At 45.8% G+C, this 24,833-nt stretch overlaps 2 protein-coding genes across 2 annotated transcripts in view; one reads left to right on the top strand and one right to left on the bottom strand.

Moving 5' to 3' along the window:
- CACNA2D4 (calcium voltage-gated channel auxiliary subunit alpha2delta 4) overlaps nucleotides 1-24,833 on the top strand; it is a 135,683-nt gene that overhangs the window by 48,227 nt on the left and 62,623 nt on the right. Inside the window, exons 14-25 of the mRNA XM_083821291.1 lie at nucleotides 2,605-2,682; nucleotides 3,781-3,861; nucleotides 5,969-6,043; nucleotides 7,457-7,543; nucleotides 10,873-10,944; nucleotides 14,904-14,965; nucleotides 15,618-15,685; nucleotides 15,821-15,866; nucleotides 17,347-17,444; nucleotides 19,294-19,387; nucleotides 20,260-20,355; nucleotides 22,023-22,150. Of these exons, the coding sequence (XP_083677417.1) occupies nucleotides 2,605-2,682; nucleotides 3,781-3,861; nucleotides 5,969-6,043; nucleotides 7,457-7,543; nucleotides 10,873-10,944; nucleotides 14,904-14,965; nucleotides 15,618-15,685; nucleotides 15,821-15,866; nucleotides 17,347-17,444; nucleotides 19,294-19,387; nucleotides 20,260-20,355; nucleotides 22,023-22,150 (985 nt within the window). The remainder of the gene's footprint in view (nucleotides 1-2,604; nucleotides 2,683-3,780; nucleotides 3,862-5,968; nucleotides 6,044-7,456; nucleotides 7,544-10,872; nucleotides 10,945-14,903; nucleotides 14,966-15,617; nucleotides 15,686-15,820; nucleotides 15,867-17,346; nucleotides 17,445-19,293; nucleotides 19,388-20,259; nucleotides 20,356-22,022; nucleotides 22,151-24,833) is intronic.
- The window catches only part of LOC310892960 (uncharacterized protein), a 284,028-nt gene that overhangs the window by 203,961 nt on the left and 55,234 nt on the right, over nucleotides 1-24,833 (bottom strand). The gene's annotated exons all lie outside the window — the stretch shown is intronic.

Here is a 24,833-nt window from a genome sequence, read left to right as displayed (position 1 = left end):
AGTCAGCAAACAGGAGGGCCTATGAGCCAAACTGGCAAAGGTGTTAGGCATTCAGCTAGTATGTTAGGCACATAACTTAGTCCAGCTTCCCATCTAAATGTCTTGTGTGTGTCAGAACCTAAATGAAATCCTGAAATATAAGTAAAACCAGGAGCTGTTTGATTGATAGAAATTACTGGTCTCTGGCTGTGCTGAGACAGGCAATATTTCTTTTCTGCTTGCTCCTGGAGTTGAGATGTATATGTAGACTCAGGTCTGGACCTGAAGTGACCCAGGAGCCCAGGACTAATCACACAGACACAGCATGACGTAAGCAGTACTCCTGTGAAAGGAGGCTAACCTTCTAAAGGATTATTCACAGGAAAGACTATTTACAGCTCAGGATATGGGTCACAGAGATTTATTTCCCCCAGCCCAGTAGCTAACTGCACAGTGCCGGTCAGAAATACAGGTCTCAGTTTGTCACTCCCTCATTCCTTGGGCTAGCAAGATGCAAGGTCACCCAGGGCAGAGCCCCTGTGTGAAGGGCACATCTCGCTTCCTGGGAGGGAAACGGGACCAGGAAATCAGGGCTCTCAATGCCCCTTGCCTGGCCTAAGGGAAGACTTCAGGCCTTAGGACCACAAACTGGTGCCATCGTGGTGTTATATTGCCAAGGCAGCTTTGAAATCCAAAGGAACAAGGGGAAGGACAAAGGGGATCATCACTGAAGGTGCTTTCCCCTGCACTTCCCCAGATAGAAGGTGCTCCTCAATCTCCATCTCCATCCCCTTTTACATTGCAGAAATGTATGCTGGCATCTTCACCACAGAGAGGTTTCCGCGTAATTGTGACAGAGCTGACCAGAAGTCAGGTTCCCCTATTCCAGAAACAAACCTTGACACTTTGTATGCTTTCCTAGGGGGGAAAAATATTTTCAGGAGACTCTGGTGGGAAGAGGCTGTCCCCAAACTCTGTGCTGTGGCTGACCATTGCGGCTGCAGTCATGGCACACTGGCTCTGTGAGGGTGATGTGGGGTTGCCTTCTGCTGCAGGAGTGGTCCCAAGCAAGAGGTGGAACTTGGTACCTGAGTGTGCTAAGCAAAACCTCCAGAAATGCTGCCAGCTACCCAGCAAGTTTACTCTAGTAGTAAACATGCCATCCCTGGCACTGGTGTGGGGTGCCACACTTACCAAGGCAGCAGCAGGGATTTGTTTTTTGTGCTTTTTTTTGCTGCATTTCTTCTTGGCTTGGCTTGCCATTCTCTTCCTCCACTCCAACCTCTCCATTTTTGTTTCATTCCTCCATTCATGTACTCATTCATCTGTTCATCCATGTCTCTCACTAGCTGCCACAGTCCGAGGAGGTAACTGCTCTCTTGTGTTTTGTGAGCGTGCCGTTCCCCTTGTGCCAGTTGGTGTGTCGGTGCAAGCGCTCACAGCCACAGCTGGCCTGTACATCTGGGGGCAGGGGGCTGCAGCTCTCGAGGAGCCCTCTTACACCAGCAAGAGGAGAGGCAATGCTGGATGTACTGGAGAGCTGTGCTGTGGGTCCAAAGTAGGGGTGTCCGTGTTGTGCAGTAGCTTAGATCACTGGATTTCTTCTTCCATGCGTCTGGCAAATGCTGGACACAGGTACTTGGTGTGTGTTAGCAAGAGTGTTGCTGTGAATGGGAATTTTCCACTCAGAAGTATCCAGACCAATAACTCAAGATACCAGGCTCAAATCTCCATCAGGCAACTGCACAGATCATTGGCTGGCTGCTTTATGGCTCCTAGCATGCACACTAATGGAGACAGTAAATCAGTTCTGGCCTCACTACTTACTTGACCAAAGGAGAAATGGAAGGGAGATGCTACTGGCATTGAGGGAATAAGCCCTTTTTAATGCTAGGCAGATCTGGGAGATTTCTGTGCATGTGTCTTGCCTGTTTTACCTCCTTTCTTGTGTGTTTTTAGAGCATCTGCAGTACTGGGAGCCTCTGCTACCCCAATGCATGTGCATGTCTTGTGTCTGCTGTAGAGACAGCTCACTGTGTTGTACCTGTTTGTATCATGATTTTGCCTCCGTCTTTCCTATGCTTAGATGCCTGAGTGACAAGTTTATATAAGCAGGCTGTGTGTGTATTTGTGCCCTTTAAATATTTGCCTGTGCTGTTTCTCATTCGTGCTATTCATGTGTCTGCAATATAGAATATGTTGTTTGTGATTTTGCTCATATTTGTGTTGTTTTTCTTCATTCTGTGCTCTATGTGTTGGTGGTTTTTACACTTGCTGCATAAGCGCCCATGTCTACACACCCATTACTGTCTCCTCCTCAAAACAGCTCTTTAATGTCTCCTGCTCATGGTGGGTATACATGGTGCCACCATTTCTACAGGTTCTCAACACATTTCACTGGCTTTCAGCCCATCCTCATCACCCCACATGAGCAAGCATCCATCCTACGAGCCTCTTGGATACAGAGTACTGAAAAGTGCTGCCATCTGTTTTCAGAGGGGCGTGGGAGGCGAGGAGGTGTCTGATTGTACCCAACATCTGGGCTTCCTGGGAATTCCAGTGCCTTTCATTCGGGTTATCTGTGGTATTGCACCTGCTAACACACGGCTCGTTGTTCTGTGGCAGCTCTTTGCATCTCAGGCTCAAAGTCTGTTGCTCATGACAACGGTGGCTATGCCAGTCTTCAGCAAGAAGAACGAGACGGTGAGTGCAACGTGGGCTTTGCTCTGCCTCCCGCCAGCAGAGGTGGAAGGCTGCAGCAGACCTTTGTGGGGTATTAGAGCCAGCGCACCTCTGACAGACCTCATGGCCATCAGGGACCATGGCAGACTTTGGACAGGATGTGCAGATGATAATTTTTCTGTTGAAATGATAGCCTGCCATTTCCTCTGAATGCTATTTCTTCCAAATACCTCTTAAATATGACACTTCTCCCTGTTTTTATCCCTCCCATTTTCAAACCCAGCCTAATTCACAGACCCATAAAGTTTCAGACTGGAAGCGATCATTACCTTGTCTAGTCTGTGCATTTTATTGCAGACCTCTACATTTCATATAGACAGTCCTTCATGAGCCCAATAACCTGTGTTTGGCAAAAGTGTCACTGAAGAAAGGCATCCAGCCTTGAGCTCTCCATTGTGGTTTCTCACTCCCTGTTAAAAACTGGTGTCCAAATTCCACTTCGAGTCTGTCTGGCTTCACTTTCCTATCATAATGACTTTCTCTGATGGATTGAAAACCCTGTAGCCCTTGGTATTTTCTCCCGGGAAGCATCTTCTGCACTTCAATAAAGTCAAACCTGTCTTTCTTTTGATAAGATAAAAAGGTTGAAAATTTTTGGTGTCTTTGATAAGGGCATTTTCTCTGGATTTTGAAACCCTTTAGACAGTCTTCTCTGTACCATTTCTAGCTTCTCAACATCATTTTAAAATGGCATCTGGTACCTCACCATTGCTGTATGAGGAATGAAGTCTTCATCTAGGTCCTGTGAGCAATTACTTGCTAAATTTCTTTGCATGCTTGCCTTGTCCTTTTTGTTATTTACACAAACTGAATGCAGATTTTTGCCCTCAAATCTTGTTGCCAGTCATTTTATATTACTTCTGAATCATTATCAAAAATGCAGACTAGTATTGGATAGAAATACTTCTCTCCACAAACAGTATGTTATTTGGTTTTGAATGAATTAAACATAAGCTTAAAGAGAACACAAGAAAGGTCAGTAGGAAGTTAACAGCGTGTGTTCAGGCAGAACGCTACTGAAGTTTTGCTTCTGAAAACGGGTTTTCCTTTGTTTTCAAGAGATCTCACGGCATACTGCTGGGTGTGGTGGGCTCTGACGTGCCCCTGAGGGAGTTGTTAAAACTTGCTCCACGGTATAAGGTAAGACTGAAATAAGGCAATTTTATTTTACACTGCAAAGTCACTAGTCATTCTTCCACGGGCATGATTCTGAAAAATCATTCCTCTTCCTGTAGGAAGAAGTATGAGCATAAAGCAAGGGCAGTCAGATGTGGTGATGCATATAATACATGCAAAATCATTCACCACTAGAAGCACTTAGGCTGCTTCAGAAACACAAGGACTGGATGATCCAGTGGATTCACAACTAGTCGTGGAGTCTTTGCGCCTTTGTGGTCACCAGTTTAGATCCTTCAGAGATGAGATGGATCTGATAGCCTGTCTCAGAAGAATTAATGTTTTATAGCCAGTTCCCAGTGGACAACAGCTGCCATAACAGCTGGCAAAAAATAAACAAGCTTCACTGTCAGTATTCTTGGCAGAAAAACTGAGGACTAAATTCATTTCAGAGACCAAACTGTTCTGCCATGTCTGAAAGTCTTTTTCTCCCCATCAGCATGAAGACTTCTTGGCAGGACAGTGTACAGGAGGTTGGCTCTCACCCACTGATGCTGTACCTAGACAGTGTATTTGCTCTCCAGAAAGTAGTCCAACAGTTACTTCTAGCTCTGTAATCAATATATCTTAAAAAAAAAAAATGTTCATGTTCATCCATAGGAAAACACCCCAGAGATGCACTGTTTAGTTTGGTTTCTGCTGCGAATTGTGTGCAGTGACCTTTTGTTCAATCACTCTCCATACCAGGCGACATCAAGCACATCTGAGGATTGCCAAAGTTATCAGGCAGTTTGAGCCATCATTTCAAGTTTTCAGTTTCTCTTAAATAACTATTAAACAACTACCAGTTAGGCAGTTGTCCAAAATCTGTTCACTAGAGACCTGCAGGACTGGAAGTGCTGTCAGAAGCTATGCATCTCTGCTGTGCTTCCAGATCTGGATGCAGGATTGGCAGACCATTTGCATGTAGCTGCTGAAAATGGCCCTTCAGGCAACCCAGGAACCGAGAGCATCAGGGTGCAAGTGTTCAGCAGGCAAAAGCTAGTTGGTTTAGGTTTGGGGGAGTCTTGTCTAGGAGCTTCAATTCTTATACACGTTTATTTTCTGTAGAATACTAATAATACCTTTTCATCTTCCTTCTCCCATGTCACTCAAAAGCCATATGTCACAATAATCTTTCTTCTGAGCCACGAAGGGACACTGTCCTTTCCTCCAAGTAGTGTCATGGAAGAAGAGAAAATTATTTGAAGGATTTATTTACATCAGAGGCAGGACATGACTTCCCAGAAGTTCTTTCAGTTCCAAACCGGTTCATAAACCTCATATTCTCAGCTTGAATCCTTTGGCATATGTGCTGCAAAGGACCAGCTCCAAAGCCCTTGAGAGCTCATACATTTATGATCCCACTTATTGGGCTGGGAAATTTCAGCTTTAATAGGCCAACAAGGAAGTTTGCCATAGTCCTGATCCAACGCCTTGGATTCATTCTGCCACGCTGAGCTGAGCTCTATGTGATTGCAAAAAAAAATGTTTTGTATAAAGTCCAGAGTTTTGATCTGGGATATGTGTGATAAGTAATTCATTCCCTCCAAAAAGGTGCAGGCGGACTGTGAAAGACTTACCTCTCTGCTTCCCTGTTGTTATCCCTCCAGGATTGACTCTATAGGAATATAAAGTTGCTACGTTTTTTTGAAGATAGAAAACTTAGCCGTTCTTGTTTTCCATGAGACACCTCATATTTTGGCAAGCACAGGCTATCTATGAGTTTTCAGCAACTCAGGCTTTAGCTGGAATTTGTATTATGTATGGGCTTGATCTGAGCAATTGCTCTCGTGGAAATTTCTTGCTGGTATTTGCTAGCGAGGCTGGTCAGGCTCTAAGGGGGTGTCTTTCCCTGCTTGTGTGCAGAGACAGACTACCTGCCCATCCCTGTGTGCACCCAAGCACAGCCAGTCTTTTCTGAGCAGCCAGAAATGCAGGGCTAAAAAGGTTGGGATGGAGCCTATTTTCTGCTGGTCAATACCTTTAAAAAGAAAATACTTCTGAATATTGATGGGGCCAGGGTATCAGCAGCACCCACTACACAGCGGTGTTTCTAGCTAAAGCAGAGCTAATTATTCTCTTTCTCCAGCTGGGTGTCCACGGATACGCCTTTCTGAACACCAACAACGGCTACATCCTTTCTCACCCAGACCTCCGTCCTCTGGTACGTATAGCTGTGGAGATCCTTGCTGACTTGGGAACACCGGCTTTTAGGGATGATCCTGATTTCTCATGTTTTATTGATATACGGGCCCTGGGAACATGAGGGACAGAGAAATCAATGTCACACCCCTAGGTGCATATATGTATACATGTGTATGAAGTGGGAGGTAACCCGCCTGTCTTCTCTGTAGGAGTGCGTGTGGGTGCTGTGTTTCTGTGCACTTGCTGTACTCTGGGCACACATGTATGCTCATGCTTGTGAGGCTCCACTGGAGAACCAAATCCCCTCACTCGGACACATCTCCTACAGGAAGATTCAGCATGGCTATCTCCCCAGTAATAGCTGCCCAGCAGCTGTAGTGTTGGAAATTTGGGGAATTTGAGGCTAGCGAGGTGGAGTAACACAAATCCTGGTAACATGGGATGTCAGAAACAATTTAGGGACCAGTGTGCTGCAAATACTTGAGGGTCAGAGTGGACACAAGGATGTTTCTCCTTCATGGTGCCACCTGGAACTCCAGACTGCACGTACCTGCAACCACACTATGGGCTTTCTTACCCGGGCATGCAATACATCATCTGTTTCACACACGTGCCTGTCTGCACAAATCTCCATGTGCACAGCTTATAGGTGTTAATGTGGTTACTGGCAAGAGGAATTGCCACCACAGGGCTTCGCACCAGCTGTCTTCATAAAGGCAGCTTTGCACAGAGAGACCTCAGACACGGGTAGTTACTTCACTATGTGAGGAGAAGGATCACACCATGTTGCCAGGATGAGGCAAAGCAAAGCTAGGCAAGGTCATTGCTTTATCCTCCACCTGAAATTGGCCTCTCTTAGTCTACTTCACACTTTTTTCTTCACCAGTAAGATTAGAGGGAAATAGCTCTCTTCCATCAGTTAACCTGAGGTGAAAAGCCTACTTTTTGTCAGTGAAGCCAAAGCTTAATTCCCATCAGGAAAGATCTCCTGCTGGTATTATAGTGTTAATGGGATTACACTCTTAGCTGTGGGGAAAAAAAAAATATTTCCTGGAGGTAAGCATACTGTACTGACACATTTAGCTGAATATTCTCGCAAACCAGGCTGTAGCTTTTACCTGCAAGTTCACCTATGTTCCTGCTTGTCCCTTGCTCCTGGAACAAACTTTCCCGCTTGAACTCTCCCAGCTTCGCACCACTCGCATAAAGAAATATGTGGCATATGGAAATATGGACTGAGAAATTATCTGCACCAAAAAACTGCCTTCCAAGTCAGAGAATAAATGAGACTGAAAAATCCTTATTTTTCAAATTAGAAATTAATACTAAATTCTTAAAGGGTTAATTTTAAAAGTTATCTAGTCACTTACTGGGGTGTTTTTTTCTCTTTTTCCTATTTTATCTTTTTTTTTTTTTTTTCAATAAATGCCAGTATAAAGAAGGAAAGAAACTGAAGCCTAAGCCAAACTACAACAGCGTAGATCTCTCAGAAGTGGAATGGGAAGACCAGGACGAAATAGTGAGTATCAGAAAGTGAATTTAGGCTTTTGTAGCCCCTTCCTTCTATTACTAAGTGTGCCTTCATGGAATGAGGGGGAGGGAAGGGGCAATCCTGTTTTTTCTGTGCAGATCTGGCCCTGACTAAGAGAGACTGGTATTCTACAAGAGGACAAGACCGATGCTCACCTACAAAGTGCTTGCCTTCCTTCTCTGTACCAGTTTTCCTTCCCATGGAACAGGGAGAGAAAGTGCTGGCAGGAGGAAGGAAGTAGTCGGAGGATGCTCCAGGGAGCTGGTCTGTCTGTACCTGACCTACATGCTGGTGGCAGCAGCTGCACCTCTGGACATAGCTTAACACAAAGCCAAAATAGCTCAGTAGTATGGAGGCATCCCATGATGTTGCCCATATGTGTAGTATGTGAGATATAGCTGAAACCACTCAGCTAATGAGATCTGCAACAAGAAAGAAAGTGCAATTCCAAAAGAGACTAAGCTTTGCAGTCATTTCTGATAATAGACAAAGAGCATAAGGAACTTAGACACTCAATAAAAACAGTTTTCCAGGAAACACCTTATTGCACATCTTTGGAAGCACTGAAAACAATAGCTGACAAAGGGAAATGAATAGAAAATCCCCTTTTTACTCTCTCAAGTGAAACTATTAAAAAGTGGTAAGCAAGAAACAGCGTGTACCTCGACGGCTGCATGTTGCAGTGTTTCAGAACTGGGTACCCAGATACAATGAGAAGGCAGAGAGGTTTCTCTGTAGCTGGCTTTCTTTTACTCAGAAGAATTAGGAGAGAATAGCTACTTAAGATGCTAAGGTAAGAAAATAATTTGGAGTAAGACAGAATTAGCTGTGGGATGCATGCTTCTGGATTACAGGGGAGACCGCTGAGATAAAGGGATCTGATGCTATAGATATCACAGAAACAGGTGGGACAAACGAAGTGCCCAGCAAGAGGATTACAGCAGCTACTGCCGCAAGCACAGGGCAAGCAGAAAGGGTCGTGCCAGCAGAACTCAGCAAGTGGAAGGGTGGCAGACTGAGAAAGAAAGCACAGCAGGACTGTGTGTGAGATGTGGAAAGTAAGACAAAAATATGAGATTTTACATGCAGTGGACTTGACAGGTTATCTATGGCTTTATCTGGGTTTACTAATGTCTTCTAGCAGCTCTGTCACTGAAGACACTTTTAGAGATACTCCTCTCTACAGTTTGCTATTTTACAACAAATTTTTTTAAAAAAGCATTGATACCTGAATGTATATATGATGCAGTGTAAGGTTTCTGCCCTTAGGCAATCAGAATAAAACTATCCAGAGTGAAATATATACATATATCAAAAGAGGCATACAAAACAAAGCCACTTTGTGTTCCTGTACTGCATCTTCCAGAAGAAAGAAAGGTTGCAGTCACTGATATCTGCAGTGTGACTTCAGCAAGTTGAGAGTCTCTCAAGATACACCCACTGCAGCAGAAAGATGCCAACGTTTCAACACTCAGATTTGCAGCTATGGTATTAGATCAATGACAGACTCAACATCAGTTGCAGTATAATCTCAGCAACACTGATAAGCAGCAAAATCAGACTGGAAAAATATGCCCAAGTGCTAATGATGTGTAATACAGCCAGCTGCTGAAAAGAAAAAGGGAGGGAACACGGCACTGTCTGCAAAATAGAAATTCATGTACAACAGTGCTATTTGCAGCTGGGCGGCAAGGAAGTTTGAGGTTGCTTTTAAAGTTACACAGGGTTATTCTCAGTGTGAGGGGAACAGGGGTCGCGGGGTCCTGCCCAGCAGTCTGGGAGCTGACACCTGAACAAGTTTCTTCAGCCTTGACAGAGCATCTGAAGAAGAAATTAGCCTGCAAGGAAGTTGGGACTGAGTGGCCAAACACCTAGATGTTATGAGAGTCCCCAGGTAAACCGTATGTCTGTGTTGGTTTGAAACCACACGAGTGGATGGGAAAAGGGAGTCAGCAGCAGACAACTCCTCCATCCAGACTTGGTTAGGCATTTGTCAAAGTGAAGGCCGGCTGCTGCCAGCAGTGTCCAGCATAATGAGGACTGAGCATTACAGGGACTCCCAGACACCAGGACTGTGGCTGATTGAGTTCTGCATGCAGGAGAAGCTGTCAAGGAAGAAGCAGCAAGCTTGGGCTGTGGCACTGATCTACAGACACTGTCACCTCAGCGCTGGGCACAGGCCTGGAGCTGGAGGTGAGGAGATCCAAGGAGATCTCATATCCACTGGTTTACTTCTCCACTGCCTCATGGGCCAAGGAAAGACAGCTGGCATTCGAGAAGATATGGACGAAACAGCAATAACCGAACTAAACCCAGAACCCAGAGAAATTGCTGCAGGCTGTCAGACCAGAACAGAGCATGCCGTGGCTCTGGCAGGAGGTCAAACTCTTTTAGCAAGAAAGGAGTTACAGAACTAGTCAGTGTTTTGATTTCCAAGACATGGGCCTTGGAAAACACAAGCTTTATATTCTAGGCCTGTAAATAACCCACATCAAACAGCCATAAGAAATAGAGCTGTGGCCTTGTAAAGCAACTGCAGTTGAGTCTGGCCAGCACCTGAATGGAAGCTTGTCTCTGGAAGTACGGAAGCAATATGTGTGAATGAATAAGCTACTTCCCACCTTTTTTTCTATCCAGGCTGAAGCAATAGGTTGATATGCTCTGGCAGGCTGGACCTGAAGTCAAACCCTCTGCACTTATGGAAAAATTCCCTGGCTCTTTCTTGCAAGAGGCTGGGAGTCACTGTGAAAATTACATTTTGCCTTTGGAACCTGAATTGAATGAAGTGGTCTTCTCACTGCCTCCCTGGCTATCACACAGCCTTGCTTTGCTGTGTTAAACAGCTGCTTTGCTGAACTCAGAAGTGGTGCTGAATGCAGCCTATAATTTATAAATCAGTTTTAAAAGATGCCAAAGAGCTTTGTACTCGGTCTGGGGGAGCCAGTGGGTTTCTCGGGTGTCTCTTCTTTCAGGCTCTCAGAGCACGGTGCTAATGACTTTCTGGCTGCCAAATGGTGAAGTCTGAAATGTGGACTGTCAATTTCATAGCTTCCAGGTCCTTTCCTTTAGCTCAAAAGACATATCAACAAGCTTTCAGCATAAGCCATTATTATTCCATGTTACTGATTGAACAAGGATCCTGACCACTGAGAACAGGTTTTCAGTTTAAAAGAAGCAAGAAAGAGCTGTGAAGAGAAAAAAAAAATGACAGCCACTCTTTCCTGTCACAGCCCCTGTATATTAATGTCAAGCAGCTCTATTAATTCCTGTCCTGCTCTGCCCAGAGATGCTAATGTTGATCTCATTCACCTCTGCAGCTGAGAACTGCCATGATCAATGGGGAAACGGGCTACCTCTCCATGGATGTGAAGGTCCCTGTGGATAAAGGGGTAAGAAATTATCAGGCTTGGGTCACACGGAGGGAGGGGAAGGGAAATGGATGCTGAAGAACCATGAAGGATGTGGTTTTAATGCTCAGCATTTCAGAGTGTGAGGATTTTATTGTTTCACCGCATATATAACACATGTGCTAAAGGCATAAAATAGAACGTCGTTAGAAGTGCTCTGTACACCTACCGGCATTCCGTGTGTGCAAAGGTGCTGGAAATGCCTCACAGCTCCCTGCTTTGTCCAGGCAAAGCCAAAAAGCAAGTTGTTCATTGTTTATAGGGCTGTGAAGTGAATCTGAGATCTTCAAGAGTTTAGAGCAGGGGAAGACATGTTGAGCTGATCTAGACAGAAAGGTTTGGAGGCTTTTTTTTGTCTCCCTTTCCTTACCCAAAAGTACTCAAGAAAACTGTCCTTCACTCTGTCAGAATGATTTTCTTTATCCAAGTTCGGGATTAAGTTTCTATGCAAATATTTACAAGCATCTTATGGAAACTCCTAGTGAAATAGAGACTTCTGAAGGTTCCCTACCAGCTCTAATGTAGGGTTATACATCTTCCCCTGGAATCAGTGCAAAATGGACTTGTACATTTAGGTTCACTGGTACTTTTTCATTCAGGTTTATTTAATTCTCTCAAAGAGTTTGGCTTCCATCATTTCCTCTTAGGAAGTATTCCAGAGTCCTGCAAGTTTAGCTGCCCAGAAGTCTTCCAAATTTGAGGAAAATTTTCCATCTTTTGTAGACAGGTTTTTTTCAGCCATGAGGCTGGCTGAGCTGCTCCCATGCTAAGCCACAGTCAGCACCAATTCCAATAAAGCAAGCACTCAGCCACTGTTGAGATTATGCTCTTTTCCAGTGAAGATACCCCTCTGTTTCCCCTGGATGGTTGTATTGCTAGACTTTATAACTAAATTATCTGTCTCTATTTTTGGTGTTTACAACTATTAACTGTCAATGGATTTGCCCTTCCCCAACATCTGCAATTGAAATACTTGCACACGTTTCAGTCCAATCAGTTCAGCAATTATTTCTGTTCCCTCTGTCTCTTGTATCATTTCTTTTACACAAGTACCAGAGCTTCACTGAATTATTTGAGCACAGTTTCCCTATTGTTCTGTAGAGAGCTTCTTTTCTCTGCAGTTGGTTATTTCTGAGCAGGAAGCCCCAAACTTCATTTCTGCTGTCCCTTCAAATTTTTCTCCATCACACAGTTGACCCAGAATTACTGCCTATGTTTCACAGAATCACAAAATGGCTTGGTTGGAAGGGATCTTAACGATCACCTAGTTCCGACCCTCCTTCACCTAGTTCCAACCCCCCATTTTCCATGTTTCTTACCTGTTTTTTAGGTTTCCATGTTTCTTAGCTATTTTTTCCAGTTGCCTTTTTTTTTTTTAACCTGAATCTCACTTCTTTTTGTCCCATCTTTCTAATTTTTGGAGCTGTTGGAACTTTTTCTCAGTATACAGAGAAACAGTGATTTATTTTATCTTACACATCACTGTACATAATGGCTCCTAAGATACAGTCTGTCTGTTCCTCTCAATAGATCTTTTTCTCCTGATGCACCATTGTTTACTGCTTCTTTCTGGTTTCAATACTGCAGTTGTTTCACTTCATATCTTATTTAAGTCCACATTAATTAAGTCTTTAGAATAAAATTTCATGAAAAGCTGTTTTAAGTGCTTTATATAAACCCAAATACATTTCATGTCCTTTATTCCCTTCATCCATTATCTTTGTTATTCTGTCAGAAAAGCAAGATCTATTCTTTGTAAGTCTAGATTGCTTATTTCTCTAACTTAATCTCTTTTCTCACCTTTTCTCTGTGCACCCGCAATAGCATACCTTCTGAGTCATCCAAAGATGGCTTTTTAGTTCAATATTTTAGGGATATCTTTCTGTTCCCCTACCCAGGAAAAAAAAGACAACAAAAAGTGGCCTTGGTAAGAGATATTACCTGTTTTATTCTGCAACTCTGCAAGCTTTATGAAGCATAATAGGAGACTGAAGCTGAGCAAGTCACAATTTTACTATTATCTGAATACACGCGGAGCAGGGACAAGAAGCGAAACTTAGCAATTCCCACTAGTACTGTGGTAGCTGATGAAGCAGAGCAGGAGCCGAAACAAAGAAATTGCTGACAGAGCCTGGAAACAGAGAGCATGAGGCAGTCAGCAGAGAGAAGGGCTGAGTGAAGCGGATAGGAATTATTCTGTCAGCCACTTAAAAGAAATTCCACAAGTTGATCTCGGGGAGGTATTGAGAGCAGAGTGAGATAGAGAAGGAAAAATAAAGTCCAAAGACAAAGGGCAGTCATTAGAGAAATCTGGTGGCAAAACCTGCTTTTGCTTTCAGCTAGGGGACAAATGGGTAGGCCTGTGGCAAACCAGTGATAAGACCATTAGTCAGGAGTGGCTGCCTAGAACAGGTGCAATACCAACACTTGACCTACACGTGTTCCCAGACCGCTGGTGCTGGTACTGAGCCACCCTGCGTGCCCGTGTCCTCTTCTTCTCCCTCGCTCTGTGCTATGTGGCACAGTCCTGCCTGGCTGTCCTCAGCCCTCCTTGGCTCCAGGGTGCTCTGCTGCTCCCCCTTCCCATGGATGAGTGGCGATGCCTACAGCTGTCTTAGGGAGGCTGTGCATTTCCCCATCCTGCAGAAGGAGAGCTCTGCCAGCCTCCCACAAGCACCAGTGCTGAGTGGCTGCATGGACAGAAGAGGGGCAGTGTGTGCGGAGCAAAGGAAGAGCAGAGCAAGCCCTGCTGAAGCCCTCCTTCTTCGCCCTGCCTTCCCCCCCAGCAGATCACTCTGGAAACAAGGAAATGGAGGCTCAGTACCCCTTGTAGCTTCCCCACAGCCACCAAAACTGCACCATGACATATTGCTTGGGGGTGCCATGGCAATGCTGGTACATCTCAGCTCAGCAAAAGACTCAGCCCCTGCTACTCCAGTTGTTGCAGTACACACTTGCCATGCAGGGAAAGAGAGGGTAGAGAAGGAGCTGAGCTGCCTGCCACCTTCTCGCCAAACAATAACCCCATCTCCATCTCCCATCTGCCATGTGCACTAACTCGGGGCACACTGCGGAGCTGGTGTTGGCTTTGCCCTTTGTGCATCGTGCCTCTTCTGCAGCTGCACGGCTCAAGCAGGTTAGAGCAGGCACGGCTTTCCCCGGGGAACAGTGAGCTTTCTGTATTCACTCCGTCTCCCACACACATCCTCTCACCTCGTTTTCAGGCTGGGGCTGGGATTTTAAACATATTAGGGTTCATATACTGCCATAAGGCTTGAATAAAAATTTTCCAACAACTTTTCTCCTTTGGAAAAGATTTCCACTGAAATCAACACTTTCCTACAGGAAAAGGCCAGTCTGGCAAGCAGCTGAAGTTCTGAAGCAGCTTTCAAAAATCTGAAATGTCTTGAGTTGAAACGTCAGGCTGAAACAAATATTTTCATGTGAATCAAAATGTCTTGGATTTGAATCAGCATTTTTTTCATTTGAAAATGTAACTTGTTTCTTTTTCTTTTTTCTTTTTTTACAAAATTGGAATATGTTAATGTTTTGTCCCCATTTGGCATGAAAGGAAGTGTCAGGAATCTCAGCATTTCCCACAGGAGTGGTGAGAGCTGTCCCCAGCTGCCCACTCATGCAGTGGGTAGGGTGTCCATCCTGCCTCTCCTCCCACCTCACCTCTAGAGAAACGAAAGGTTTAACCGAAGACCTAGATGGAAAGACAGGGTGGCTGCATGGACCCTGAAAGTCATGAGTTGCTGAATATGCTGAATACCACATATTCATTCCTGTCTCTGGACAGTCCTAGATGAGTGCGAAGTGTTGGTGATGATCACCCGCTTCTGCTTATCCCTAGGGATGTAGATCCCAGGTCGCCATCACCACTATGGCCTTGGTCTGTCAGACGGTCTCTCACTCTCTTATTCCTGCTCTCATTCCAGAAACGAGTTCTCTTCCTCACCAATGATTATTTCTTCACGGACATCAGTGGCACACCCTTCAGGTGAGCATGGGCTCACACGTCACCAATACAATGCATCTGAAGTCTGCCATCAGGGGTGGGAAAATGGTCTTTAAAATGGTCATAAAACGTGACTCATGAGTAGAGCAGTGTGAATAACTGATTTCTTTGTTCCCATAATCATTAAAAAATTATTTATCTGAAGTTCAGAGTCCAAAAGCAACACCTTAGGTGAAGCACATCATTTCATTTCAGAGAAATGAGATATCTTCAGTTTTCATTTCCATTGAATGCTTGATATGCTGGTATTGGTTCTAAACAGAACATTATTGTAAACTGAAAATGCTAAAACATCGCATAAAAAAATCAAGCTAAACTTTTTTGTGTTTTTTTCCACATCCAAAATGTTTTGAAATTGTCATAGATTTGATACATGTTATTGTTGATTTGAACCTTACAACTCTGGCCAAAAATGTTGTCACCAAAAACGTCTCACAGCTCTACAGACAGGTCCCTTAGCCTCTTGTGCTGCAATCAGATCTCACTTAATCCTCTTTCGATGATGTTCTTTTCTTTAATAGCTGTGGAGGGAATTAACATCTTTAAGGGTTGTCACTACAGGGAATGCAGTGTCGTGTTTTGGGATTACACCTCCCCTTTCTGACAAACCCTCTGTTTTCCCTCCTGCCTGCAGCCTGGGGGTTGTGCTGTCCAGGGGACACGGGGAGTACATTCTGCTGGGGAACACTTCTGTGGAGGAAGGTAGGTGAATTTGGAACAGCCCCGCTGTCCCAAAGGTCAAGGTAGCTGCTCTGAAACTTACTGCTTTACTTCTTCACAGCCTGTATCTGTCTGTCTGCTACCAAATTTAATACTCAGTGTATTATCTGGTTTCAGGTTTGCACGACCTGCTCCAGCCAGACTTGTCTTTAGCGAATGAATGGTAAGTGGAGGAAATCTTGTCAAAGACGCTGGACTTTGTCATGAGCTTTTGTCAAAGTTCCCAGCAGCTCTGCTCGAGTTCACCACCCTCAGTGGCCCAGAGGAAAAGCAGTGCTGTTCAGGGACTGCACCTGGAAAGAGCTGATGGCCTCAGGGTACGATAGTGGTACCTCCAGAACTCAGTTCCATCTCTTCCTTTGTGAGTTCCCACCAAGGCCTGGGACATCCCCCAGTAGGAAACGTCTCCTGAGATTTATTCTCAGTCTTCTGTACTCAAACTCATTTTGTTCTTCCTCGTGTTGCTCTGAATTGTGCTACAAAACCCACAGTATGTCAGACCTGTCAGTGAATTTTGTAGCAAGGTTAGCGAGACACCGAAACATGTTTTAAAATCCTAGCTTATTTTTGGTTGGCATTCCTCTGAACTGAGCCTAGACCTAATTTCTAGTGAACATGGGGGTGATTTATGACCGCTGTTTCAAGAGCATGCATAATTTATGGTTTTGCTTGGTTTGGATATGAAACAGGGTAAAGCATGGCACTTTCCATTTATTGCTGTGAGGTTTGGGATTTTCATGAACCCAACATTCAGTTACACTCAGGCCCATGAACCCAGCCTGTATCAAAGCCAAAATAACTATATTCAAGAAGCCCCACAGCCCTTCACACCTCTCATTACACTGTCAAGTTTCATAGGCACAGCATTTGAGACACATGCAGTGACTTCTCCTTCTTCTACTCCTAACTTGGGGTGTCAGCTTACCACATTTTACATATTCATTACTCTTAGGCCTTGCTCATAAATCATTCCTTTCAGTCCCTTAATGAGATGTAATTCTCTCTCATAACCCCTTCCTCTCCCTTGTCCTGACAGTGAAGCAGTCAAAATTGAAGCAGGATTAGAAGACTGGTTTATTTTATCATACAGAGACCCACACTTGAAAAACATTCTCCCATTTCTCCCCAGACTGTGTCCTACAGCTGTGTCCCCTTGGGAAAGTTTTTGCTGACACCGTATCATACTGCAAGCTCATTCCTCATCTCACATTGCTTCTCTGTCTCCTTTTTTCCACTCCCAAACCAATGTTACTCGCATTGCATGTGGCCTCCTGCTTTTCAGGTCTCTGCATCACGTTGTTATTGTGTAGAGATACACAGGTACACACACTACTCAGCGCATAATATAGATAACCTTGCAGAAAGGATTTGGGAATGCTAACTACGTTGCATTGTGAACTTAAGCTGGAGAACATACCAGCAGCCCTACTAAGTGCAGCAGTTAGATTAATTAATGTTTGGTTTTATTGGTAGGGCTTGACTTAGAGCCACATTGTTAGGATTTGTGTGGCCGTGGCATGCAGCAACAGCAAAACTTTTGCAGCCCAAGCTTTCTCACTGTATTTTTGTTTGCAGTTGTTATTGTCATGGAGCGTTTGACTGTGATTCTTTTTGCCCTTTTGGGCTTCTTCTCCCCCCACCAGGATTTACTGCATCACAGACATCGATCCCGACCACCGGAAGCTCAGCCAGCTGGAGGCTGTGATCCGTTTCCTCACGGGAGAGGAACCTGACCTGGAATGTGAGTGCTGGCCATCAGAAGGGCCCTGCTGAGGTTTTCTGTAACCTCACGGGCGAGCGGGGACTGTGAGAAACTGATTGGTGTCAGACTGAGCTCCCGTGGCAACTGCTCCCACAGGCAGGGCTGAACTCAAACCCAGCTTAATTCACAGGTGGAAATGAGCTGAGGATCCACTTCCTTGTCTCCAGCAGAGGATTTTTTTTTCAATTTCAAAGCTGTCACATAACTTAACTTCACTGAAGGTCTCAGCACAGGAAATAGCGAAGGACGAAAGGCTTGAATGGGGTGTGGTGGGGGCTGCACACCATGCTTAAGACAGACCGACCAGCTGGGCTAGAGGATGGCAGGAGGAGGCAGAAAGCTGCCGTCACAATTCTGCTCCCCAGGGCCCCAGCTAGCATCCTCCGTGGGCTGCACTGTGCCATGTAGACAGATGGATTCTTTCACAAAAAGGTTATTAATTCTGTTTTCCAAAGACAATCAGTAATTGATTTTTTATTTGGGGGGTGGGGGGGGGGAGAAAAAATGCTACAGAATGATTATCCTCCCTACTCACCCCTTGCAGCAGGTCCCACTCTCCAGGTGAAGTGTAGGCATACAAGCAGCTGATACAGCACCACTACAGAGCGGGACCTCTGTTGAGGGGCAGAGGTGGGCAGCTGTGCATGGGAACTCCCTGCAGGAATTTAGCTTTAGGATGTCCTTAGGTTCACCTCACTCTCCATGGCTTCAGCCTTCTTAGCTGTGCCAAGTGCTGAATCAAGATTTTGTGTATAATGCTTCAGAAACCTCTGACACAAGGATTTGGATCTCTTAAAACTAAAAACAAATGTAATCCGATAATTGCTTCTTTATTATACCATGTGAACAGACCACTCCTGGCTGAGTTTTGAAAAGGCTGAAAAGAGATGTAGCAGTTGAAGAAGACAGGAAGGAGAAAGAAAGTTTTGGAAGAGCTGACTAGGAGAACCACGCAGATTTTAAGTGCTGTGGAGGAAAAAGAAATAGAATTAGGACACATCCTAGGCATACAGGGCCTGAGGAAGGAAAGATCTGCTGGTGACCTCTGGTTCTGAGTTCTGAATGATAGCAAGGATGGAGAAAGGGATCCTGACAGCTGTGACAAATAAAGGCAAAAGGAAGTTGGGATTAGGTGATACCTGGGGCCTCAACCCAGAAACCAGAGCCAGAAACACTGAAACAGATGGGATGGCTCTGCCTAGAACAGCACTGAAAGGGCCTGCAACATGCATTAATCCCTATCTGCAGTATGACAGCCACTGCATTCTCACAGCATGAGACAAACGGAAACAGGGTGGTATAGAAATGAAGCAGGTTGAGTAAGGGGGATTTTTGAGTATGCCATTTAGCACAGGATGGTATCTCGAGAAAGGTAAACAGAGTAGAGGCCATCAAGAAGTCACCAGGGGCTTTGAAGAAGGCTCCTTGAGTGGAATGGGGTAGCTGGTATCCTCACTATGGGGCACCCAGAAGAAAGGTCAAGGGAGGGATCTGAGGCAATGGCTATAGATAGACTGTTCAATCAAGAAGGCTGGAGCAAAAGTCTGATGAGTAACTTCATTTGAAAGCCTCTCATTTGCCGACACCTTCAAACCTAAATCCTTCCACTGAGCTTACACGGGAACCATTGTTGCGATCTTAGCTGTTACATCTCTTCCTCTGCTCTCCTCCATCCAGGATGGCAGGTCATGTTCTCGGCCCTGCAAGGGGTGGTCTCTCTTTGTGCCATGTAGCCCCAGTGCCCTGGTCCAGGCAGATGCTCCGTATCTAAGACATCTAGTGGGACATACGTATTTCTCTCCTGATTCTTGTTCTCCTTCCTCCTTAGGTGATGAGGAGTTGGTCCAGGAAGTGCTGTTTGATGCCGTGGTCACTGCACCCATGGAAGCCTACTGGACAACACTAGCCCTCAATATGTCCATGTAAGTCTATGAGAAGCAAGTATGGGTAAAACACCACTGAAGCTGCATTTCCAGATGCTATGGGCTTACGTAATGGCTGAAAAAGTCCTGGATTCTTTCAAAGTATATAAGAAACTTTAGAAATAGCTTAGAATTCTGTTAGAAATAGCTAAATAGCTTTATAGATAGCTCAAAAAGTGTCTCTCAGGAGTGGACTCCAGCAGGTTGGGCCTCCTCAGGTAAGCCTTTAGCTTGGTGAGGGTTTTTTTTGGTAACAGAATATTAATGCCACCCATGTTTGAATTCCACTGGAGGTCAGCAGTGATTCAGTGAACAAAGATCTTCTTTCAGCAGATGACATGCAACTTTCACAGATGTGTGTCTATGGGAATCCTGTCCCTGTTTCAGTTACCAGTATCCCTACTACTAATGGAGCTTGAGCCAGGAGCAATCATGCTAGGATACCCAAATACCAGTGCACACACCCTTAAACAGCCAACACCAACACACACCTCTTACTTTAAGTTTGTGCCATACCACCACGCTGCAGCAGACTCTCTACCATGTAGCTCTCCCATCTGTGCCCTTAGTAACTCCAGCAAGGCACATCCAAATCAATCTACAGAGTCAGTCTGTTACCCTGCCCATCCTGTGCTTGCTTGAGACAGATATTCTCCCTGCAGTCCCTCTCCCTCGCTTCAGCCTACGTGCAGGCAGCCTAGAGCAGGGCTAGCAGGAGGAGAACAGCTCACATCCTCCTTTCAAAAGAAAGCAATGAGCAAATTTCAAAGGTGTCAATCTAGGCACAGGTCTAAGCCTAAGGTCCTCACTCGGGCAGAAGGATGGCTCTTCTAAGAACTGTTTGCTTCTGCTCATATATTTCTGTTCCACAGGGAGACTGAGGCAGGGGTCGAGATGGCATTTCTGGGCACTCGAGCTGGACTCATGAGGAGTGCCCTGTATGTGGGCTCTGAGAAACTTTCCAACAGGTAAGTCCCTAATCCACATTAAGGGATTTCTCTCAGTGTCTCTGAAGGGGCAGCATGAAAGCACCACCAGGCTTAGCAATGTATTTGGGGATGCAGAAACAGAAAGGAAAGGAGCAAGACCTTGGTGGGTTGGGTGCTGATTTATGCAGGCAGGGAAGGGGCCCTTTGTGTTGCCCTGGTCCTCTTGACTTTTTCCTGAAATACTATCCCAAAGTGCATTAATTTCACTGTAAAATGAAGAACTTTGATTATGGCCCGAATTCAGCCAGCTAAGAGAGGAAATGTCCACAATTACTCTATATCCCCTGGACCATTTTGCAGTGTAAAGGCTCTGCACTCCAGTGCCCCGGTTATGTTCCGGCTTGGCTAGGTTTGATCTTTCTGTCTCACCTCCTCTCTCCCAGTTTTATTCTGTTCTGACTCTTACATTGCTCCCATCATAGTATCCCAGTGCCTTCCAGTGATGCATTAAGTGATGTGACTGACATCTGTCACATATGATTCATTCTCTTGTCCTCTCCCTAAAGGCAAAAGTACATATTCAGAGGAGGTTTTTGACGTGGAAAGGGCACAGTTTTCATTTTAGTTGAGTTTTGAACATGCAGGCTGGTCCAAGCTTCTGTAAAAAAGGACAGGCTGCAAAGGCATCAGCAGCAGATGGAACAAAACAGGATGGTGGTGGTCCTCAGCTTTTTGGTAGGTGTTTCACTGTCTCCCAGTTCTCCAAATACAAATTGCATATTCAAGACAGAGAGCTCCATTGTGCCTGATGTGCACACCCTGACAGCCACAGTCTTCATGTTTCTGAGGAAGTCTTGGATAGCTCAGCACAGCCAGGATCTGGTGACAAGGAAGAAAAAAACACGTGCTAAAGGAAGCTAACATGATGACTCCCTACCCCACACAGTGTTGTTCAGTGCTTTTGAATGGTTGCAGTCACTACATTTCAATGACAGATCCCTGCTTGTCACAGGAGAGGCACTTTTGGAGTCTCCTGAAAGGAAGGAACTGCATAAATGAGTAATTATTGTTATGTCAAAACACATAGCAAAAGGAGAGCCTGAAAACAAAGGGGGTGTGTCAGCCAGGAAGGCTGCCCGTGCCCTTAGCGTCTCCTTCTTCACTCCCAGCGCTGCCCCGTGCCCTCGCAGCATAAGCCGTGGGTGCACCCCGGAGGAGAGAGCGACGGGGGGTGGGGGGGGACACCTCTTCCCGTGCCTCGGAGCCCCCGGACGCCCTCCGCAGCCACCAAGCCCGGGGGCCGCGGAGCTCCCCGCGGGGCCCCGACCTCCCCTCGCCCGGCCTCGGGGCCGCCGTGGGGGCGGTGGCGACGGCGGCGCCGAGGGCCTCGGCCTGGGCAACAGCGGCACCTGGCGGGCAGCCGGCGGCGGAGCGGCGGGGGTGCTAACAGAAAATGGCGGCTCAAGGGGGGGGTGGTTCTCCCTCGCTGTAAATTGCCTTCGGGGAGGCTGAAGCGCCCCAGCGGTTATCAGCGGGAAGCTTGGCTCCTGCCTTTGTGGGTTAGATGTGGTTAGATGTTCCCTGCAGGGGAAGCGGCAGGTGCTGAGGTGCCTCCAGGGGGTGTCCAGCCCGGGGGGGCTGCCTGCAGCGTAGCCCCGAGGAGAGCTGCCCTGTGCAAAAAGCTGCTCTCTGCTTTCTTCTGGCAGGAAATTTCTGACTCGAAAGGACAAGGAGAGTATCTTCACCATGGACCACTTCCCTCTGTGGTATCGCCGGGCAGCTGAGCACCCCCCTGGGAGCTTCATCTACAGCATAGTTTCAGAAGATGATTCAGGTAACCTCAGCCTGAACACGAGAGGAGAGAAGAGAAAGGTTTTCACGTATAGCTTCCAATGCCACGCTTATCCCAATCCCTTTATTGCCACTCTTGCACAGTGGGAATTACTGAGGTCCAGCCTCATGGCATTTGGTATACCCTGCGTAAAGGCAGAGGGACAGAACCATCAGACTCACAGTCAGGTCTGATGAGGAGTCAGCAGGGACTCAGGAAGAAGTGACTTTAGAGGATGTCATTTTTTTCCATCACTGATTTCCATGACAGGAAAGGATGGGTTTGTTAGGGAAAAGGGAGGAGTGTTTATCTGTAGTTTTCTCTTGGTGAGGGTGTCTCATTGGTGCCCTATGTTCTTTCCATCACACTACTAAAATATGGCATTTCCTCCTTAGCAAAGGAGCTCAAACACAAGAGAAAAAGCAAAGATTGGCTTTTCAGTGTCTCTTGCTTAGGGTGTTGGTTCCTGTGAGCTTGCAGAGCCTGCCAGGACTTCCTCAAAGGCTGAAAGAGAGCAGAAGAGCCTAGAAAGAAAAAAAAAATCAAAACAAGACCCTGTTGTGAGACTCCTACACAGAAGGTGAAATCCCCTCTGTGCCCTCCCTGGCCCCTAGCACTCAGGCTCTGTGACGGAGCTCCGCACTTTAGCTGTTAAAGCTTTTTGTGGCACAGTGGTGGGAGGCTGGTGGGTGGGAAAGCAAGTAGCAAAGAGAAAACCAGACTGGGAGGCTGGAGGTGAACCAGGATGTAAAGAGGGAGGGATGGGAAGAGAAAGTACTTGAAACCTTCCACCAAAGCCTCTCTCTCTGCACAGCACCCTTACATCTCCCTCAAATGGCAAGTGAAGAAAGAGGAGGAGGAGGAGGCATGGCAGGAGAGACCTTTTACTTCCCTGCACGCAACAGCATTTGCTCTTTGGAATACAGTTTAGAAAAACAGGCAGGAACACCCTGTGGGACTCCCTAGGATAGCTGTTATCCAGGCCCTAGTAGTCACTGCTGGCTAAACATTGGGATTGTGGCTTGATGTGGCTTTATTTGCAGTCGCAGGTAGTTTTGCATAGATAAAGGCAGAATAAAAGCTGCCTATGTTTTTTGTGTGACATTGCTATTGGTCAGGAACTTCAGTCAAGTCCAGGACCCCATTTGCCTGGAAACCCTCCAGGCACTATATAAGAAGTAATGCCTGCCTCAGAAGACCTTATTCTCTAAAATGTACAGGAGATTATTAGTCTCTTTAGGTGTGAGCAGCTGGGCTTAGTGAGACTGATTCATGAGATCATACAAGATGGCTATGAAGTGCCTGGAAATAATATTCAGTTCCTCTGAGCCACTGTGCTCCACTGTCAGAGCAGACTCTGAGCCCTTCACTTGACATCCTTAGAAGCAGAGGTGCCTCACCTTTTGGTCAGAACAGGCCACCCAGTTTCTTAAGAAGTTCTTGCTGATTAGATGCCAAAGTACCCCTTCCATGCTTTCCGCATGAGCCAGTGTATGCCCACGGTGACGGGGGGTTCATTGCCGATGCTCTTCTTGTCACATAAGAGGGAAGAGCCCAAAGACCTCCCTGCTGGTGAGGAGTCCAGCAGGGAATGGCTGCAGGTCATCAGAAAAATTTATCCAGAGTACCTCCATCCAGTGTCCAAAAGTCCCAGAGAGAAGACGACAGAAGGGAAAGCTCTGCAAGTCAAATAAAACTGTTCATGCAGTCCAGATGTGTCATGTGATGTTTGTTGTGGTTTTCTTGTGTGTGCTGGGTTTGTTTGTTCCTTTGTTTTTCTAAGGGACAATATGTGCATTTTGCTTATTTGTCCCATCATAGGGGTGAGCAAGAAACTTGGGGTTCACCATAAAGGCAGGATCAGGCTCAAGACATGTGAGCATAAGTTGGCTGGGTATTTGTTTCACAAGGGCTTTACTAGTTCTGACATCCTTGAGCAAGCTAATCTGGCTTCAGCCCAAAAAAAAAAAAAAAAAGAGAGACTCCAGGCTAAACTGCAGTAGCCACTGAATCATGCTCGGGACATGCTGGGTACCAAAAGGAGTGATGACGGCAGAAGTGGAAAACAGTAACAAAATGCTGTAGCTCTGGGAGAGGAAAGAATCCCTGATCCATCCGTCTGAGCAAGAGTTTTCCATACAGCATGCAAGCAAGGAGTCAGTTGTAGGCTAAATTGATTGTGCTGACCTTCAAACTGTCCCCTGGCAGTTTCAAAAGAGGTGCTCCAGCTGAAGCTAATCTAATCACTTTCCATTTCTGTATTATTATTATTTAATGTAACATGGGCAATTGCAGGATGAAACAACTGCACTAGCAAAGACAGCAAGTGGGGTTCAGTTGCTTAAATCTATTCACTTGTGCTATTTTAAATGCCTTGTTGGATCCAAAAGATCTGCGTGGGGCTGGCAAATGTGACACAGGACCTACAGGGACACCTGAAGCAGCAGCTAAATGATAAAAGGGATGCCCTTGGGCATAACAAAGTTTAGGTAGCTGAATCTATCCCAGAAGACTTTGTTTTTAAAATGGAGTGCACTCTGGAAGTACCCGTGAGTATCGTGTCTGTCTCCAGTTTGTAGTGGTAGCCTGACTTGGGCAACAGAGCTGGGCATTAGCCTGGCCTTTGTTGTGCAAGGGTCAATGCCAGAATTCCCTGTCTTGCTTCTCTGCCTACAGAGTTTAGCTG

The sequence above is a fragment of the Anser anser genome (genome assembly GCF_964211835.1).
Source record: "Anser anser genome assembly, chromosome: 1".
Taxonomy (NCBI): Eukaryota; Metazoa; Chordata; class Aves; order Anseriformes; family Anatidae; genus Anser; species Anser anser.
The sequence above is the reverse complement of the archived record's forward strand: the minus strand, read 5'-3'. Positions and strand labels throughout refer to the sequence as shown.